The sequence below is a fragment of the Ictidomys tridecemlineatus genome, chromosome 2 (assembly GCF_052094955.1).
Source record: "Ictidomys tridecemlineatus isolate mIctTri1 chromosome 2, mIctTri1.hap1, whole genome shotgun sequence".
Lineage (NCBI taxonomy): Eukaryota > Metazoa > Chordata > Mammalia > Rodentia > Sciuridae > Ictidomys > Ictidomys tridecemlineatus.
The window spans coordinates 200,980,786-201,001,738 of NC_135478.1; the positions used below are offsets into that span (position 1 = coordinate 200,980,786).

Genomic DNA, 20,953 nt, shown 5'->3' on the forward strand with positions numbered 1-20,953 from the left:
TTACAAAAGTAAGAAAAAAAAAAACTTGGCTGAGTGCTATAAACAGATGCTGCAAAAAATGATCAACTCTTGTCTCATCTCTAGGAGTTTAAAGTCGGGTGAGGCAAGAGCAAAAAACAGAATCTGAGTTGGAAAAATGTTCATTATTCTTGTTACATTGCACTACTCCAAGAAATCATCAATGGACATAAATACTTATAAAGGTGTAACAGCATATGTATGTGTGTATATATATAAAGGCAAACTGGAAACAATATAAATGAGGCATGAAGGAAAGGAAGGAAAAGAGTCTAGCTTGGCAATTTAGAAAAGCTACTGAAGATTGAAGTGAAAAATGAACAGGTCCATTAAATTATATTACCTAAGTGCCTGGCTGCCAATTTTTATTCTATTGTTTGATTATTATTATTATTATACCTTAGCTCCATAAACCTCCAATACCATTTTTTTGTGACATGTACTAAGGGATTGCACTTTTTAGATCATCCTCTCAAAATATAATGTTGTATATACACAGCTAGAAACTCCAAAGATATTTTAATACTGCTTGAAAAAATAAATATACAATTATAGTAACATTATCTTATTACTGTAATTATAATATTAATGCAATATTGAAATGTAACCTAAAGAGTGATAGATTTTTTTCTATAAATGTCACATCTGAAAAGTCTCTAATAATTTTTAATTTAATCTTATAACAAGGTTTTAAATTTTTTAAATGAAAAAGTGTTGACACACTTTTATAATATTACACTTATGATTTCACTGAATTTTATAACTTGATCCAAATATCTGAAAGATTATTTTGAAAACAATTGATATAATTACTTATATTTGTAAAAAATGAAAAAAACAACCACTTGAATCATTTTCTTATTATTTAAGCACACATTGTTTAACATTCTAATTATGAAAACAAAGAAACCAATGATTTTCAATTTGTTCCCTGGCCCAATTTCATCAACATCATCCAGAAGTTGTTAAAATACAAGTTTTCTCGGGTTAAACCTCAGACCTACTGAATTAGATGCAAACTATATTCCTGTAGGTCCTCTAGGTGACTTTGATGCACATTGCAATTTTGAGAAAAAGTGGCTTAAATCATTATAAAAAGACTGATCAAACCAGCTTTTCTTCCTTCTGGATAGGCTCTTATCCTTTGGTTTTCAAGATCTTTTCTTTACCTCCTAATTTTTTTCCTGTCTCTCTACCATTCATTCAGAATCTCCTGTACTGGTTTCTCTTGCTTTCTGCCCCTTCAATGTATCCATATCCACTGTTGTTCCCTAGGTTTCTCTGCTTTGCTATCTCCTGTTCAGTGGCTTATATGTACTATGGGACGGTAGTGCTTCTTTCCAAACGATTATGAACCCAAAAGGTTAAAAGTTATTGCCAAAGCAAACTCACCTACTAACATGGTTTTAATATTTAAATCAATGACTCAATAATTATCTAACTCACCTTACCTACAGAGTGTTTCCACTTATTTCTCATTTGGTACCTCTATATGTCCAAAATCTAATTCCATCAGCAGCTCCCCAAACCTGGCTTTCCTCTTTCTTTTTCTCCGTTATGGCATGTTAAGCGGTCAATTATACAAACATAAAATTTAAGAGTGATTCCTCATAACTAATTCATCAATCTTGTCCTGTATTTATAAAATCTCACAAATTTATCTTCTTTCATTTTAAAGTACTGATGTATGTGCCAGTATGTATATTCTAGCTACCAAAGCATTTTGTTGCATTAAGCTCTGTAGTTGTTATAAGCATGAGCTTTGGCTACCTATCTCCTCCCACTTAGACCTATCAGAGATGTCAAGGAACAGTAGCCTCTAGGAGAAAGAATCTTGAATACCAAAGCTATTCTAATGCTGACACTTCAAATTCCTCTGCTCCATTGGCAAGCACTTATCAAGCTTGATGGGATTTTTTTCTTTACTCAAGAATGCATTCTGATTAGTCCTCCACACTGGTGGAAAGGTTCTCTGAGCCTTTCTAAGAGATTTAGATACCACCTGGAGCTGGCTGACCATAGAAACACTCTTTTGTTTAATCTCTTCTAATTATCTGCCTAGTAAATAATACTTGAAAATGATGTTTTGAATATGTTTTCCATGCGTTACAATGTGTCTCCCAATTAGTCAATAATCATTCCATTCATCTTCCTGGGCACCAAAAATTTATCTTACTTACATAACTGTACTTCTCCACTGGTGAGAAGAGGCACTGCCTTTGCCTTTTAGAATCTTAATGCTCCTCAGGGCAATAACAACAGGGGATGGAAGAGTGCATTTTACTAGCTGGAGACCCCTGAGTGAATGGTCCCTTCAAATTATACTTTATAAACCTATTTCAAAATGAAGATAAAGACATTCCAGGGAGACAGAAAGTAAAGGGCATCAATGTGTATAGTGGGTGGAAAGGGGAGATGGAGGCTAAAGGCAGCACCTCAAGCCAGTGCTAAAGAGAAGATGGTCCAGTTAAATGAACACACTCAACACTGGTTCCAAATTACAACTCTAGAACACACAGTGGTGCAGACGGCTAAAATTACAATGGTCAGACTCTCTCTTCTAAGGAAGGTTTAATTCAGGACTGCGCCCTATTTTCTAGCATGATATATCAAGGGCCATAAGAATGTGGCTTTTCTCAATTTCTATAAATCCACTGTTAAAAAACAATGTCTACTATGTTAATCAATAATCCTTATATACAAATATGTTGTAGTACCTTTTGAATTTAGCATCAGGAACATATTTTTTACCATTAACATAAGATAAAAAATCCTTTTATATAACAAGATTAGCAGAATACTTTGCTTTTTCAAATTATTTATGCCTACTGAGAAATTAAGAGCTGCATTTGATGCTTGCATTTATCTAAATATAACATGATATCCTCCTAGTCCTCAATCTGTGTTAGCCTTGTATTTGATTTGATTCTAATAACTATATACCCTTTTAGAGTAAAAAGCACCATAACTACCTCTTAGTCTCTTCTAAACTAGGCTAAAAAATATAAACAACTACATAGATGTGGCCAATTGTATCATTTCCCCCAATTATCTGCTCTCCCCATTCCCTGTAAGAACATTTTACATTCCTGCTCACTTCCCTTGGCTTTATGCGCAGAAGCATAGTTTTTTTCACCCTGTGGGTGAAAGCTACTGATGTGTCAGGGCTGTTTGCTACTTCAATATAATCAGCAAAAGTACACAGACTACATTTTTAGTAGTATGTTCAGACACTTAAAAATTCTAAATGTAAACTAGGCTAAGGAGCATGGTAAGGATTCAGAAAGGTTTGGAATTAACATCTCTGAGGACCAGATCAAGGAACTGTGTGCACTGAGTCTGAAAATGGATTGGGGATGAAAGATATGAGGAAAGGAGACACAGGATCACTACCATCACACATCTGGACAGTAATTAAATAAAAGAACAGGAGGAAAAAAAGCACTGACTCACTCTTTGTCTTTGAAGGGCAAAACTAACTATAGAATTAGAAAGGAACAAACTTTGATTTACCATAGGGAAGAGATTTCTAGCAGTTAAATTGGTCTAATAGAAAAACAAGTAGTCTTGCAAAATAATATGCTTTGAGAGACTATGAGTCATGAAACAAAAGCTTGATGGCCATCATGCATTACAGACATTATTGAAAGAAAACCTTATTTTGTGGTAACTTATACCAGATGACCTCTCAGCAAGCACCCTTCCAATTCTGATTCTATAAATTCTCAAGAATTATTCATGATACTGCTCAGTTAGGTCTCTTGGACAAAAGAAGAAAAGATAATTTCCCTGACAATAATTAGCTACAGAATAGCTTTTAAGAATCTGTCATTTTTCTGTGTGCCATGAAAATGCATACCATTTCTTTTCCTCTCAATTCATTATTACTGTTCCATATTTTCTCTAAAAAAGCAGGACTAAAGCATTTTGTACATTTTATCATAACATTAATGAAATTTGGAATTTATATTAAAGAACACAGACCATTTCAACAAAGCTAAGATTAATCAAATAAGATCACTGGTAAATTCCAATTTTGTAAATAGAAAACTGATTTTTTTTTTTTTAACAGAAAACCACTAAAGTTCCTGAATGGTATAGATGGCAATGTGAGAAGACAACTTTATAACTTAAATTGTCAAATATACAGACCTACATGTGAAATATAAAGGCTGAGAGCATATAATATATTTAAACACTGACATTAAAAAAATCCACATAACCTTCAAACCTGCATATTTAAAAAGGAATTTCTTCATATTGTCTGCCTTCTATAAAATCATCAGTAAAGGTCTTATCTGCAATAAGAACAATACTTCCTATTATCTGAACATTTAGTTTGTAAAACCCTTGCATTTGAAAATACCAGAGGATCACTATTCACTCTGCCTATCTGAAAGGAAGGCTGTGAAGATCTATGAAACAATTAAGTAGAAAAACAATGTGTAAATGTGCAAATGGTACTATCAGCATCCTATATGTACCTCTAACTCAACTATATAATTTTTATTACATTTCAATTAACAGAAATATTTTAGAAAAATTTAGAAGATGCAAAGATTTAACAAGTTGTTAATGAAAAAACTAACATTAAAATTAGTATCCTACTATTTGGAACATTTAAAATGAAAAGCATTGACATATGAGATATCTCAAATCTCTTGCTGCATGGAGTACTGCAGTTATCATACAATGAAAACTTCAAGTAAAAATTATTCAGTAACAAAAGCAAACCAATTTAACTGGTATAATTTTTTTTTAATCAAAAGGGGTAGCTACTTACCAACAAGCCTTATTACATTCAATGTCGTATTTGTTAAGATGGGTGCGTTCACTTTATTTAGACTGTAATCTGATTTCTTCCGACTTTTTAGAGTTTCTCGAGAAACACTTAATACAGAAAAACAAGAGTCTCAATTAGAATTATCAAGTAATAAACCAATAAGCTATTCAGTTTAGCATCTAGCTTTCATTCACTAGTTACTCACTGAAATTCTCACCATGTTTCAGATGAACTCACAGTACAGATACAAAGATAAATAAATAAGCAGAGAAATATAATTACTCTTCATGCATTTCTTTGATTCTAAAACAAAATTATCAACCATTAATAAAAAGCTACATCACTTAAAAAGCAGATTTTCTAGGGAAATTATATACATAGGTACAAATGTACTAACTTTCCTGATTGCAGAAAATTAGAGGAAAAAAATACTCTCCTTAAAATAAAATATAAAGTATGATGGCAGTGTTGGGGTAGAGAGGCTGCACTAGATACAAAGGAAAAGCAGAAGTCATATGGCAAGTGCAGAAAACAAAGGACAGCAAGTAATGAGGCAGAGGGAGTGAGAATACTGTATGCTGAGAGAAGTACTGGAGTCCACGATAGTAGCTTGTAGCAGATAGAAAAGTGACAGGAAAAGAGGTAAGCACAGATCAGATCACTGAAAGCAATCAAACCTAAATAGTATGAACCCTATCATGAATGCAGTAGTAAACCAATAAAAACTTTAACCAGGAAAATGGCATAATTAAATTTGTATCTAAGAAATAAAATCTAAATTCATATTAAGAATGAATTGGAAGGAGGTAAGACTCTATAAAGCCAAGGTAAGAAAGATGATTGAATAATCTGGTACAGAGATGATTTTGGCATGATACAAGATGGTCATTAAATCCTAGGACAGGAAAATTAATATATTCAAGGGAAACTGAGAAGTTAGAATTGATAATAACTGCTAACCAACTGACTTCAGTAATTCACATGACTCAAACTTCTTATGGGTAGGTTATAGGGTTTAGGAGTCGGCATTAACTACCAAAAATAGAGGTATACATATGTGAACAAGCGACTCTATTTTAGTCATTTATTTCAACTTAATAGAGCTTTCGTTTTGCCCAAAATATACTTAAAACATATCTAGTGAAGAAATTCAGTACATACATAAAAACCCATACAAATAAATTTTCCCAATTAATATATCTACAACTACATGACTTGCTCACTTTTAAGGAGATAATTATTTCAGTCAGTATTTCAAGTTAATCGAGTATCTAGAAATCATGAGGTTTAAGAGTAGGAAGAGTGTACTTAAGTCTATCACTTAAGTCCTTTTGTTGTTGCAGTACTGGGGATTAAAACCAGGATCACACACATGGCACCTAACACTACACCAATCCCCAGTCTCTTAACTCTATTATTTAAGAAAAGTACATTTGTGTTTTGCTAAATTTCTGATGTTAATAATATCAATAAATAAAAATCAGGCACATTTAACTGGGAGGAGGTAAAAAAATTTCTAATATAATTATCATAATTATCATATTGTCTGCCTTCTATAAAATCATCAGTAAAGGTCTTATCTCTAATAAGAACAATACTTCCTATTACCTGAACATTTAGTGTAAAACCCTTGCATCTGAAAATACCAGAGAATCACTATTCATTCTGCCTATCTGAAAAGAAGATAGTTGGTCACAAAACAAAACTCAACCACTAATAGAAAACCTTAATAGAAGGTCCATATACAGAACTCGAGACACCAGAAAATAAGTAGAGACCTGCTGTATTTACTAGATTGAGGCAAAAACACCACAAAGAAAATAATGGCCATTTTCTCCCTGAGGTTCTCTGATCTATGTGAAGCAAGTACTGCCCCGAAAGGCAGCACTGATTTTATAAATCTAAAGATTTTCTTCTTTTGTAAAAACTGTTGATCACTAAATTAAAAGATCTTTGGTTATGCCCAATATTTTCATTTTCATTTCATATTGTTTAAAAATTTGTAAAAAGATTGTCTTGTGAAATTTAAAAAAAAATAGGAATTAGAATCATACTGCAAAAAACAATGTCAAAAGGGCTATGTAAATTTTAAGAAAAACTAGTTTAAAACCTTTTTTTAGCCTTTTAAAATTACCTGATGTGATATATTCTTTTTCTTTATTTTGAAATAGTAACAGTCAAATTCATAGTCAAATGAATTCATTTGTGAAATACCAAAATAAAGCTTTGCTAAGTAGAATTTTTCTTAGAGATATTTTTTTCTTGAAAATCTACTGTTATGGAATATAAAAGAAAACTTTCATTTTCAGTCTTTTGGAATCATTCTTTAAAATACATTAACTTTTTTCATAGATGTGATAACCACTAAATTTTTATTTCATTTTTTTTCTTGACCTTTAAAGGTAATTCAATATGTCAAGAGTACAACATTAAATGCTAAATACCATACACCCTAAACAATTACCTTTTCACAGGAGCATCTCCTGTCTGCTCATCCACATAATCTCGCTTGAGTTCCTCAGGAACATCACTGTCACTGTCATATTCCTGATAGGCACTCTTTTCTTGTTCATCAGATTCATACTAAAGAGAACAGAGTAAAATACAACAGTGAGTACAAAGAGCAACCTTTCTTGAGTTCTTTCAAAATAATTAAAAGTACATCAATTTTATAAGAAATAGTCGATCTAGGTAAATTCTTAATAATTTAGCTCTAATTTTGCCATCAAGAATCCTCCTTTCATTTTCTTCTCTATCATCCTCGTTAATCCAGCTAAATAGAAATGGAAAAAAAATTATACCTATAAAAGCTTGTAACTATCTAACAAAATCACATCTCCATTTACAAAAAAAAAAAAACAAAAAAACAAAAAACAACAACAAAAGAAACACTTAGGGCTGGGGATGTGGCTCAAGCGGTAGCATGCTCGCCTGGCATGCGTGCCCCCGAGTTTGATCCTCAGCACCACATACAAACAAAGATATTGTGTCCACTGAAAAACTAAAAAATAAATATTAATATTCTCTCTCTGTCTCTCTCTGTCTCTCTCTCTCTCTGTCTCTCTCTCTCTTAAAAAAAAAAAACAAAAAAAAAAAACACTGAACCTTAACTGAGGAACAGAGTGTTCTTTCTTTCTTTTTTTTTTTTTTACTGGACTTCAATAGAGAAACGAAGAGTACATTTTTCTTTCTTTCTTTTTAATAAACAATCTAGAATTTTCATCAAACTTATATCCAATTTGTTAACTCATTATAAAGAGGTTGAGTGTGCAATTCTCAACCTTTTTGGAAGTACTAACTCAGTTAATAAACACATACAACACACATGATATTCTACATAATTCATTACAATGAGCTTTAGTTCCAAGAGCAGCTTAGGACATTATGTTCAACACCCAGGGACCTACTGAGAGCAAGGACAAACATGGTTGGTTTACTCTTGAAAAGATGTATACCTTCCTAACATTTTCACCATCTATTATGTTACCATGGCCAAATGCCAGCAAGGGGAAGGACAGTGGAAACCACGAAAGGCACAGAAAGCAGTGGCAATATCATCATCACCAAACTATTGTTATCGATTAATAGGGTTAAGATCTGGCCAAAAATTATTATTTTGAACCCATCAGCATGCAATCTGCTGTCATGAATTATCTCACTGAGTCTAAATACGATTCTGAGAAAGTTTAATCTCATTTGACAGTTGAGGAAACTAATATGATGACAAAATGAAAACAATTTAACAAACCACTTTTTAAAGTTCTATTAAGGAAAAGCATTTCGTTAGGCCATATTTAGATTCAGGTTCTCAAGGACTTAAGTTGTATCTAAAAAGATTAGATCACATATTAATAATTGAAAAAAAAGCAAAGTAGGCTTCTCCTATACATATAAATAATTTGATTCCAGTGATATACAGATCAGTATTTCATGCAAACTAGGGTTTCCTGGTTATTACAACAGAGATTTATGATTACATGGTATAGTGGGTATTCATTATTTAATTAGATTCTTACAAATTTGCCTAAAATGTATTTGTAAGCTCCAAATCAATGTTTAAGAGACTTTTGTGATTACTCATGGACATGTGCAGAGGCACAAACTCTGAGTCATCAAATATAGACATTTTCAGCTGAAGGTATGCTCTGCTTTCTTTTTGCTCTTATACCATAAATAGTTGTCCTTATCATGGTTTATTCAGCATTTTATATTTCCATGCTTTTTGTTGGTGACTTTGTTTAGAATGGCTTTCATTTCAAGACAGTGCAGAAGTCTTCTATAGTGTTCCTAAGTACAAGGCAGATGTGATTTCCTTTACAGAGAAAACGCTTATGCTGGATAAGCTTCACTTAGGCATAAGTTACAGTGCTGTCAGCCACAATTTCAATGGTAATGAATCAACAGCATATATCACATACGATGTCTTTAATAGAAGCGTACATAAAACAAGGTCATGAATTGATGAGTTGGTGAGTATTTTGTGACTAGAAGCTCATAGGAATTTAATTCTACATGAACCACAGAAGCAATGGTTTAGCATGTGCTATCTGAAGTGTTCACAGCAACCATATGGAACACAATTAATGCAAATAATAAGGATCAAATACTGTGTGGGTATTTTAAAATTTTTATTTATTTTTTCGTTTTCTAATTTTAATTTATATTTTTTAAATTCACAAATCATTATACAGGGAAACATTATTTCAAAATAACTGAAATGCCTTTTAATTCTTCTCAGTTTAGTCTATATAGGGCAAAATGTCACCAAAGAACCATAGTTTTAAATATGGCTTCCTGTGAAATAATTTAAAGTTCATGATAAGACATGATGATGGTATATTTTCCTAGTTGTAGTTTTAAAAATACATGTTAAGTAAACAAAAGAGAAATTCCAAAATTAAATACAAAAACAAATGTAATAGATTTTTCTCAGGTCAAATGAGAATAATTTTCACTCTGGCTTCACCAAATCTAAAATAAAAATCATGGTGAGTTCTTTTAGAAATTATGACACTTAGAAGGATGCATCAAACAACATCCTTTGTCAAGTGAAATATTTTGGAATACCTTGATGGCAATTGGGAAGCAAGAATTTTCCTCACTGTTAATAATGAATAACTCAGAATCACAAAATAATTTTCTAAGAGTCACACAGTTAATAAACAATAAAGGCAATATTTATTACCAGACTTAAAATTCTTTCCACTAAAACATTATTAAGACTGTTTTTGAACTGCTCAAAATGTTACTAAAGCAATGTACTTCTAAATCTTAAAAACATCCCTGCCAAGTGACTAGATAAAGACACGACTCTCTCTCTCAGATAAAGGAACATGGAACAAAATGATTAGATACCCAGGAGCAGAGCTGAGAAAAAAGTGCAGATGACTTATTCCCTCCCATAATCTGGTAAGAACATAAAGCAAGCATAAAGGGAAAATGTATTGTTCAGAAGGACATCATCAACAAAATGTACTGAAAAGTCGCTACCTATACAAGTACTATTGTAAGTATATGCACATACGTACAAAGGTAGCTGGTATGTGGATAAATAAATCTAGCAAATTACCTTCCTCATTGGTTAAAACACTTTCAAATAAATCTAACTTCCTTTTCACAGTATGTTTTAGAAATATCACATACCCCATTAGAAGCCAAGACATCTTCTGTTTCTTCATCTTTGTGGCTGGCCTGAATTTCAAATGGATTCCCACCACTACAGTATTGCTCAAACAAGGTAACTGTTTTCGAAGAAGTTGAGACTGGCTGCTTACTAGGTGAAACTGATGGGGAACGAGACTGTTCCATGAATTTAAATTCCTAAACATTAAAAAAGGAACCAGATGTCTTTTAGAAAAAACAATAAAATTCAAGTAATAAACATATTCTATCAATGTAAATGTAGAGTGAATCAGGGAAAACATCACGATCTAATCTGCTTTTAAATCTTACAGGTTGTCTGAAATCACAATCTTAGACAAGTTTAAATGTTTCCTAATGACAACTCAGTCAATTATACAACTTAAATCAGTGCTATCTGCATCAAGCTACTTTTGGCGTTGACTTTAAGGAATTGTACAGATTTTTTTTTAAATAGCTTAAGAAATTTGAATGACATTTAAAGAAAATTTAATGTAGCAATAAAAGTCCTAGCAGGATACAGTTTAAACAAATAGAATTATTTATAAAAATGAATTAAGTCACACACTTTGCTTACTCATATGCTTGTACCATTTAAGATATTCTATAATAAAGCATGAAGTATATATCTTACTTTGTTGTGTACATATCTGTAAACCTTCATTCACTTTTCTTTATATACCAACAAGCAGATAACAAAAACACAGGTGATATTTAACCCATTACATTCCATTAACTTTCTACATACTATTGGGAATATCACCTGGCTTCTCTATGTTTATATTTCTTCATCTGTAAAATGAAAGGAACAATCTAGATTGGGAGAATCATAAATGCCAGGGCTAAAAGAGTTGTAATACTTGGTTCAAATCATGCATTATCCAGATGAGGAAACTTGAGATGTTCTGTAAGGATTCAGTGCTAAATTCAAGATTATACAGCTAGCTAGAGAAAAAGTTATCTTTTAAAATAATATTTAAAGTTCATTTGAATTATATTTTGATTTGATAATTTATCACAAAAAATTCAACATTTTTCTATATCTAAAGATTAATCCCAAATTTTGTATTCAATAATATTCTTATTATAAGATCCAATGATATTATTAAAAGGTATTCTTAAATTTCTAAAAGATACATTGGCTTGTTAATTTTTAAATTATGAATGTGTACTTTTTCTTTCTAAACTTCAAGGACACCTTAAATCAGATTCACTGTAACGCCTAAGAATCATGCGATTTATTTTTCTAATTTATAATTTTATAAACAAGGGGTTAATATAAATTAATGAGACAATTTTTTTAAGTATCTACAGAATACAGTACATGCATCTAGGAATATGGAACATGTATCTAGTAAACAACAAGTTGTGCATAGTGTTCAAGGTAACCCCTTTAAAGGAAATAATGCTTCCCTGAATAGAAATGTTTCAAGGTGCCTCTAAAATAAGTGTTTATACTAAGTATGTATGTAGACATTCACAATTTGATAGTTAAATAAAAATTCAAATAAAATTATTTAAATATATTCTAAAATTAATGTTAAACTTAGAATTCTAAATAATGTTAAGAAATTATCTTCATTAGAATCTGTAGATTCTGTTAATGTTAATTACATTATTTTGATAGTGCTAATTAAAATTAATGCTAATTCTGTTGTCTTTGAAACATTTGTTACCAACACATTTCAGTATTTTTAATATTTGAATATTAGGAAAGGAACACACTAGAACTAATCATGTTGTCTTTGCATTTATCCAGACTAAGAAAACTGATTACAGAAAGCCATTCTTTTCAAAGTCAAAAACCGAACATACTACTTTCAACACACAGATCTAAGTATATGCACTGCATTTTGATATTTGATATTTGTATAACAAAATATTTCAAAAAAATATTTACAGTGTGTTTCAATTAAAGGTAAAATCAACATCTTTATTTTACCTTTAATTTTTGATTTAGGACTTTTTTTTTTTACAGATTCCTAATTCTATAGAGATTCAAGGAATCCAATTAAAAATAAAAATTAGGTACATTTTTTTTCATAAGTATCTGTTTTATTTCTGAGGCACTATCTCAGTATAGGCAAATTTATGAATTGTAGTACAAATTTAAGAGCCTTAGCATAATTAAAAAGAACATAGCATAATTTAAGTCCCTTTAAAAAAAGAAATATTCTACATATGTAAATAAGCATTTTTACTCAAAAGTACCAAAATATAACTAAAAGCTTTCTGAAAACTTTAAATATAGCAATATACCCTTTTCTGAATTTGAAAGAAAAAAAGGCCAATTTAACTGCAATTCTTCTTAGGCAAAAAAGTTTTCCTGAAGAATGTAAACTGTATTTTGTAAATAGATGGATTTTTCATACTCATGAAACAATCACTCTTATTGAAAGGATTTACCACTAATGATTGTCAAGAAAGGAAGACACATTATGGTTATTTAATTTCACTAATTTTTTAAATGCTCAAATATGCTTTTTTAAAAAGTAAAAAGATCAAAAGATGACAAAAAGACACTCTGCTCTTAAGAAAAACTTACATGAAGTTGCAAAATGCTGAAATTTGACTTAACAGGACAAAGTTCCCAGGTCTCATTCTCTAAGAACATTCTCAGTTCATCAAGTCGTGTTCTTAAAATAAAGAAAATAAACACCTTAAAGAAGAAAAATACTCTGCACATAGGAACTGAGGAAATAAATACCATATAATTATAGGATTACCATGATCATAATCAATTTTTCGAACCCATTCAGATTAACACAATAAACATAAATGTTCGTTTCTACTTGCTAATACTTTATCCTTTAGAGAAAAAAATTCTCAAATATTTACTAGCTGAATATTTTTACCTTACTGCAAAAATAATGAATGTGTGGAAAATGGCATATTTATTAAGGAACAAAACTAAATATCATGTTAATCATATATCAATGCCAAAACACAGAGAAATAATTTACAAATTATATGAAAATATATATACTAATACTTTATGCTAAATGGCATAGATCTGACCCATACTTACTCAGCTATAATATCAAGATAATTAATCACTTTCCAAAGAGTCAGGGCCTATGTCCACATATTAAATTAGTAGGTAAGACATGTATGTTAGTGGACTGTCTGGACAGTCAGTGGACTGTCTGGACAGTATGACATCACCTATGTCATACTGCTCTTTCTTTAATGCTACTGTTCTATCTGTCCAGAGTAATCCTTATGTCATATATAAAGTCCCAGGAAAACAAATTCTTGCTTCCAGTTGAATAAAGAGTCAGCACCTGTCCTATTCTTTCCTTTCTTACCACAAGCTGTTGCTACACACTAAAAAACAAAAATCGAGATTTTTCTTTTTTTCCAATACAGATTCTAAAATAAAGAGGTGATAAACAGATAAATCTATGGAAAGCAGGAACTGCTTCAAATATTGGGTTTAACAGGCAAGGACCTTAAGATTATTATGTTAAATAAAACAGAGACAAAGATGCAAAAATGGATACAAAAAAAAGAACTTCAAATAAATGTAATAATAAAAACAAAAAAGAGTCAAATAGAAATTCCAGAATCAAAAAATAATAATACCTCCACTTAAAATTTATTGAATAAGCAGAACAGCAGACAAGGGGTACTAGAAGACAGTATTAGTAAACTTGAATACAGATCAATTGAAAATACCCAAACTGAAGATCAAATGGAAAAATAGAAAAAAAAACAGAAAAGATCATAAGAAATATGTAGTAGAGTGGAAACATCTAGTGTGCATGCAGTTGCATGGAAAGGATAGAAACAATGAGCAGGAAAAATGGGAGAGGGAATGGCTTAGAAATGGTAAAAGTGATTTGTGTCCATGCCTAATACCACACACTAAAATTAACTAAAATGAATTATACATCTAATTTAAGAAGTTAAATTATAAAATTTTATAACTCAACAATAAAAAGACAATTAACCCAATTAAAAAATGGGCAAAAGCTCTGCATAGACATTTCTGTAAAGCAAATAAACACACACACACACACACACACACACACACACACACACACAAATGGCCAGTAGCACATAAAAACTTAACATCTTTAATCATTAGGGAAATGCAAACCTAAACCATAATAACATTCACACATACTAGGAAAGCTATGATTGAAAGGAAAGAAAATAAGTGTTGATGGGTTTTGGAGAAATTGGAACCCTCAGACAATAATGGTAGGAATGTAAAATGGTACAACTATTGTGGAAGATGGTTTGGCCGTTCCTCAAAATGCTAAACATATTTATCATAGAATCCAGCAATTCTACTTTTGATAGTTTCCTGTAGCAAATTATCACATAATGAGTGGCTTTAAGCAACAGAAACTTATTCTCTCACAATTCTGGAGGACAGAAGCCCCAAATCTGCAACACTGGGTGAAACGAAGGTACTGGGAAGGGTGGAGTCCCTCAAGAAGCTGTATGGGAGAATTCATCCACCCTTCACCTTTTCCAGCTTCTGGTGGCTGCTGGCATTCTCAGACTTGAGGCCACAGCAAGACCACTCTAATCTCTGCCTCAGGTTTCATGTTGCCTTCTTTTCTATGTAGTTTTTCCTCAGCATCTGTACTATCCCTCTCTCTGCCTTCCTCTTATTTGTGATGGTATTAGGGTTAGGGTTAGGGTTAGGATTAGGGTAATATATAAAATCAAATATAAAAAATGTTTTAATAATTATGCATTGCCACATAATTTCTATGTCATCATTGTTTAAATAAGAATATTTGTGCTTCTAGAAATCTTGCAACACCTAGCAGAAGAATGACAACTTGGTGTATGCAAACTTAGTACATGAACATAAAGAAATTTAAGGAACTACATATTTTGTAATTTTAAAAGATAAAAATTCATAATGATACTGTGTTCACTCATACTTTATACAAATTTGCCCTAGAAAAGATAATGATATGTAAATTTTATACAACTACCACAAATAACATGAATACACTTAATAAATAGATGTTCCTCAAGAAAGCAAAATGCTTCTATTTTCACCTTTTTATTGTGTCTACATCTTCAACAAATAGCCTCAATAGACTTCCAAAGTAAGAGTAATTTGGTTCAAGTATTTCTTCCTTTTCAAGGGCTCTATTTAGTAGTAGAGGATCACAAAACACACTCTTATACATTTAAAGAGTTTTATTGAAAAACACACACTTGACCCATATATCATCATATTTCACACAGCTTTTCAGTATTTGTAGTATGATTTGGTGAAAGGGATATTAAATAGGCATTTATTAGATTTAGAGTTATCACTGGCTAATGTAATTTTAGCCAATTCAACATAAGTCCACAGGTATCATTTCTAAACTGCTTGTCAAGTGAACTTTCTTTCATTAAGGGGCAAGGAGGAGAAGTACTTCAGAACACACTGATGGTGGATGCCATATTTACCAAGTGATTTTCACTATAATTTTGAAGTGGCAACTATTAAGAGAAAGATACAAACTACACAGGCTTAAACTTCCATTTTAACACTGGGGAAAAAATTATACTAAAAAATAGTTGATTCGTTGCTTTTTCAAGCTGTCCCAAACTTTACATTATACAACAGAGCAAGGAGGAGAAAATAAAAAAAAAAAGAAAATGTGTAGGCAATGCTTATGGAGACCATTTAATCAAACCACTTTAAGATTACAACTGATGGAACCACACCCCAAAGAGATGGCAAGGAAGGGCAGGGACCCAAGCCTATCATTTTCCCCATTAGCTCCTCTAAAAATACAGCATAGTCACATCAAGGAGAAACAAAGTTCACAAATGTTTCTAAGAGAAGTCCTTTAAAATGTGAAATATTTAAAAATATTAAATAATTAATTTCCATTTTCTTTAACTGCACCAGGGTGAATTATTGTGAGGAATCTACATCACGGTTAGAGTTTAAAATAAAATGCCCATGCCTGGCTGCCATAGAAGACAAACACTCAAAATAAGCAGGATTTAGAATGGAGGCAACTACAGGAATCAGTATTGTTACAGTGCCCACACCTCAAAAGGTCTCCCCGTTGTTCTGTTGGGTAAAAGCAATCTTTGGGGAAACCGAAATCTGGCATGCTTCTATGCTGGCAGGGAAATTGAGGTTTCTGGCTCATTTTTCTTCATCTGTGATTAAAGGCCTCGCTCCCTTCTGTATAGAAATGTTTACAGCCAGACCTTCTGTTTTAGCACAAAAGAAAGTTATAAATAAAACAGTGTTAGGGTTTCATGTTGTTCCCTAACCACTGTTTCCCATCCACTGTTTCCCTGATGTTTATTCAATTAAATATGTTTTTTAATTTTCTTCATTCAATTATGAAACTCAAAGGCTCTGCTTTGGTACAGGTTCAACTTAAATTTACTTTCAAAGCAATTTACTTAATAGTTTACAATTAGCACAGAAAACTTGTATCTAAATCTATTTAATTACTCATTAACCAATTGTCTGATGTCCAATAATCTCTCTACTGTCATGGCTTATATCACTGTGAGTAGGTATTGACCACCAAGAAAGAAAGAATGCAGAATTTGAAATCCTGACTCTTTCTATCACCAAATAAGAACAAAATCAAAACTTAGTGTTAAAAAGTACAAGTTCAGAATAAAAGGTAAGATATGACTCAATTCAAATGGCAAAATGTATGCAAGAAGCACAGCTTAGGGTCAATCTTTTATCAAGGGAAGTTAAATGTTGGCTCTCTCTTCTCTCAGTTTAACACTGTTTTAAGGATACACTCACAAAGCTATGTAAACATTCTTTCCCATCTTCTTCCACTCCTAAAATCATTCCTAGTCACCCTTTCTAAATTCAGCAGTGATGACCATAATACACAATCCTTGCTTTGTAGTCAGTATCTGAGTACCATGAAGTTCTATCCACAATCCATCTTACTCCTAAGAGAGAGATGCTCTCAAGATCCTCTCTCTGAGTACTGCCTCTTCTGATCTGACTTCCTTACTAATTGCACCATGTATGTTTAGGCATGGAAGGAATGGCTAAATTCATTTGGTTAACCCTGATATAATAATCATCTCTTACTCATAAATAAATCATTTCAATATCTGAGATCCCCCAAGACAAAAAATATATTAATATTGACAATGAATAAATAATGAGAACATTTTATATTTTTGGTGAAACATCCTTAACTAGAGCTACAGAATGTATTCATTCAAATTCAAAAGTAATTATATCAATTAATACTGTAAGAATAAGCATTACACAGAATTATTCTCAATTACCTATAATTATTAGCGTTCTTACCTATGGTAGTTCTTGAAATAGTTGACGCTTTGTTTTCTTATAGATTCTTGCAAAACTTCAGACTTGCTACCACAAAATTCTTCTCCAACTTGCATCAACCTGGTTGGATAGGAAGGTTTTTGTAAATTTCTATGACATCCTTTCAGGAAAAAAGAAATTCATATTTCTTTCTTCACAGAAAGCAAATCATAAAAATTGAATGCTTGGAAAAATTCTAAAACAATCACAAATTCAGAATGTTATATAAACATCCAAAGGGCAGAAATATTTAAACACTTATAAACAAACCCAGTAGCAATTAGTTGTGAATGTATAATCATCTTCATTTGCATGAAGAAGATATAGATAACTCACTAATTTATCATTTGTTTGATTATAATGGTTGAATCAAACTAAAAACTAAGACAAGATCTCAAACATTACCTGCTGATTATATCCAAAACAAAGATGAAGTCATCATATTTGAATATAGACAAATCAGTTCCAAGCAAGTAGGTTTTCACTTTCAGCTGAACATCCTATAAGAAAAAAAAATTCAGTAACTCCAAATACATAAAGTTCTCAAAACCACTATATTTATACATAGAATGAGACATATACATTCTTAACTTGATAAACAGTATCTCTTAAAGGCCAGCAGCCAACAGCCTCCAGGGTAATACAATCCCATGAATATCAGATACAAAAATAGTAAAGGTCAGAATCATCACTACAATTCAACAGAGGTCTACAAAATTCTATCCATTGTAAAAAACAACATAAACACCTATACAAGGAAAGAATTGAATCCTCATAATGGAAATAAGGACAAAAATTATCTTTACTTATGCATGGCAGTGGTTGTTTAGAAAATTTAATCAATTAAAAATTAATAACTAAGAGAAGTGACTAAGTACAAAACAATACATATACAATGATACCTAAAAATTGATGGCTTTCAGGTGTATCTAACAAGAACCTTAAAATGAAGAAATTCATTTAAAATATAGTAGGGGTAATTTTGATAATATCACACCATTTTAAAAAAACTAATAATTTCAGTGGGATACAAAAAGAAAACTGAAAATTCAATAAATTGTGAATAATAAAACTGAATGATGAATTCCAATTTTTCCAATTAATGTATAGGTTCAACAAAATTCCAAACAAAACCACAACCAAAACTTTTCTTCTAAACAATTATTCTAAAGTTCACCTAGAAGAACAAGATAACTGCTTTTAAAAAATAAAGTTTTGTAAAGATAGAGTAAAAGTTGGAATAAAGTTAAAAGTTATGTACTACTTACATCAAATATATTAAAAACTACTTAATATTAAAAATGCTAGCAATATAATAATATACACAGAAATCAATAGACAAAAGACAACTCAGAAGTAGTACACAATGTACATTATGTAGATAATATATATAATGGTTTAAAAAGTTGTTTTAGTCAGCTCTTTTGTGACTAAAAAATCCGACAATAACATAGGGAGGAAAAACATATTTGGGTTTCATGGTTCACAAGTCTCAGTCCACAGAAGGCCAGCTACACTGCTCTGGGCTCAAGCTGTGGTAGAATATCATGGTGGAAGGTCCTGGAGAAAGAAAGCCACTTAAGACATGGCACCAGGAAGCAGAGATCCCCTCACTAGGGACAAAATATATACTCCAAAAGCACGCCCCCAGTGACCTATCTTCTCTAACTACATCCTATTTGCCTAGATGGATCACCAGCTAATCCATTCAAGGGACTTGATGTACTGATTAGGTTAAGGCTCTCTTAAACTAGTCATTTCACCTTTAAACTTTCTTGCATTGTCTCACACATGAGCTTTTGGGGGACTCTTCATATGGATACCATAATACAAGTAGCAGTAAAAAATAACTTCTATTTTCTGATTATTTACTTTGTGTCTCACATTATGCTAAGAACTTTACATATTATCTAAGGATAACAGCAGCCCTGTTGAGCAGGAACTTATAATCCCCCTAAAAGAAGAGCAACTAAAAAGAAGTCATGTAATTATCCTTAGATGCCCAGTGAACAACAAAACTAAGCCTTGAATCCAGTTCTATAATCCTTCAAAATCTCCTTTTTTCACTGTACCTTGCAATAAATGAAAGGTAAGGGGGTAGAATTATTCAGCAGAACTGAAAGGAAAATTACTTAAATTTTTGGGGAAAATCCTCTTTTAAGCCAGGGACAGTGGCACATACCCACATTCCCAGCTTATCTGAAAGCTGAGACAGGAGGATAGCAAGTTCAAGGCCAGCCTGGGCAACTTAAAGAGATCCTGTCTCAAAACAAAAAATAAAAAGGTTTAGTGTGTAGCTCAGTACTACAGTGCTCTGGGTTTAATCCTCAGTACTCAAAACAAATCTTCATATCACGCATCAAAAGAAATGTAAAATGGATTAAATAATTTTTTGTATATTTTCAAGAGTAAAAATTAGACTATTGATCAATTTAATAATGCCAAAATGTTGTAGGTAGTTGTACTCTTTAAGTACTGAAGATATAGCAATATATTCCATCTGATTCAAATGTATGATATCTCAAGGTCACTGTACCGTAATGAAAACAAATAAAAAAAAAGAAAATCAAAGGGAGTTCAGTAGAGCAGAGGAAAGGGACTGGGGGAGGTAGAAGGGGAGGCAAAGAGGAATGGTACTGGCCAAATTCTCTTGTTATATATTGTGTGCATGTACGAATCAGAAACAACAAATCCACCATTATGTACAACTATAATGCACCAATAAAAAATGTGAGAAACAATGACAAAAAAATCTAGATGAACATTCATAATTACCATACAAATATACAGCTGAGCTTTACAAGGGAAAGAACTTTCTAAAAAAACAAAGTAGCATAAAAACTCACAAAAGGACAAAGGTTAATAGTTTGATATCATAAAATGTTAACCATCAGCATACCAAAAATAAGTAAAAATAATAGATAAGGAATTACTCATCACAAAAGTCATTTAGAAAAATGAAATAAATGAGCAAAAACACAAGCAAATAGTTTTTAAAAAATACAAGAACTAATAAAGTTTTCTTCTCAATTAAAAGATAAAATATCTCATAATCCCAGCGGCTCAAGAGGCTAAGGGAGGAAGATCACAAGTTCAAAGCCAGCCTCAGCAAAAGCAAGGTACTGAGCAACTCAGTGAGACCCTATCTCTAAATAAAATACAAAATAGGGCTGGGAGTGTGGCTCAGTGGTTGAGTGCTCCTGAGTTCAATCCCTGGTACC

At 31.8% G+C, this 20,953-nt stretch overlaps 1 protein-coding gene across 1 annotated transcript in view; it reads right to left on the reverse strand.

Annotated features, from left to right (window-relative positions):
• Vps50 (VPS50 subunit of EARP/GARPII complex) overlaps positions 1-20,953 on the reverse strand; it is a 121,121-nt gene that overhangs the window by 42,985 nt on the left and 57,183 nt on the right. Inside the window, exons 15-20 of the mRNA XM_005340532.4 lie at positions 18,138-18,232; positions 17,715-17,813; positions 12,987-13,077; positions 10,445-10,621; positions 7,266-7,384; positions 4,802-4,908 (exon numbers count right to left, since the gene is read on the reverse strand). Of these exons, the coding sequence (XP_005340589.1) occupies positions 4,802-4,908; positions 7,266-7,384; positions 10,445-10,621; positions 12,987-13,077; positions 17,715-17,813; positions 18,138-18,232 (688 nt within the window). The remainder of the gene's footprint in view (positions 1-4,801; positions 4,909-7,265; positions 7,385-10,444; positions 10,622-12,986; positions 13,078-17,714; positions 17,814-18,137; positions 18,233-20,953) is intronic.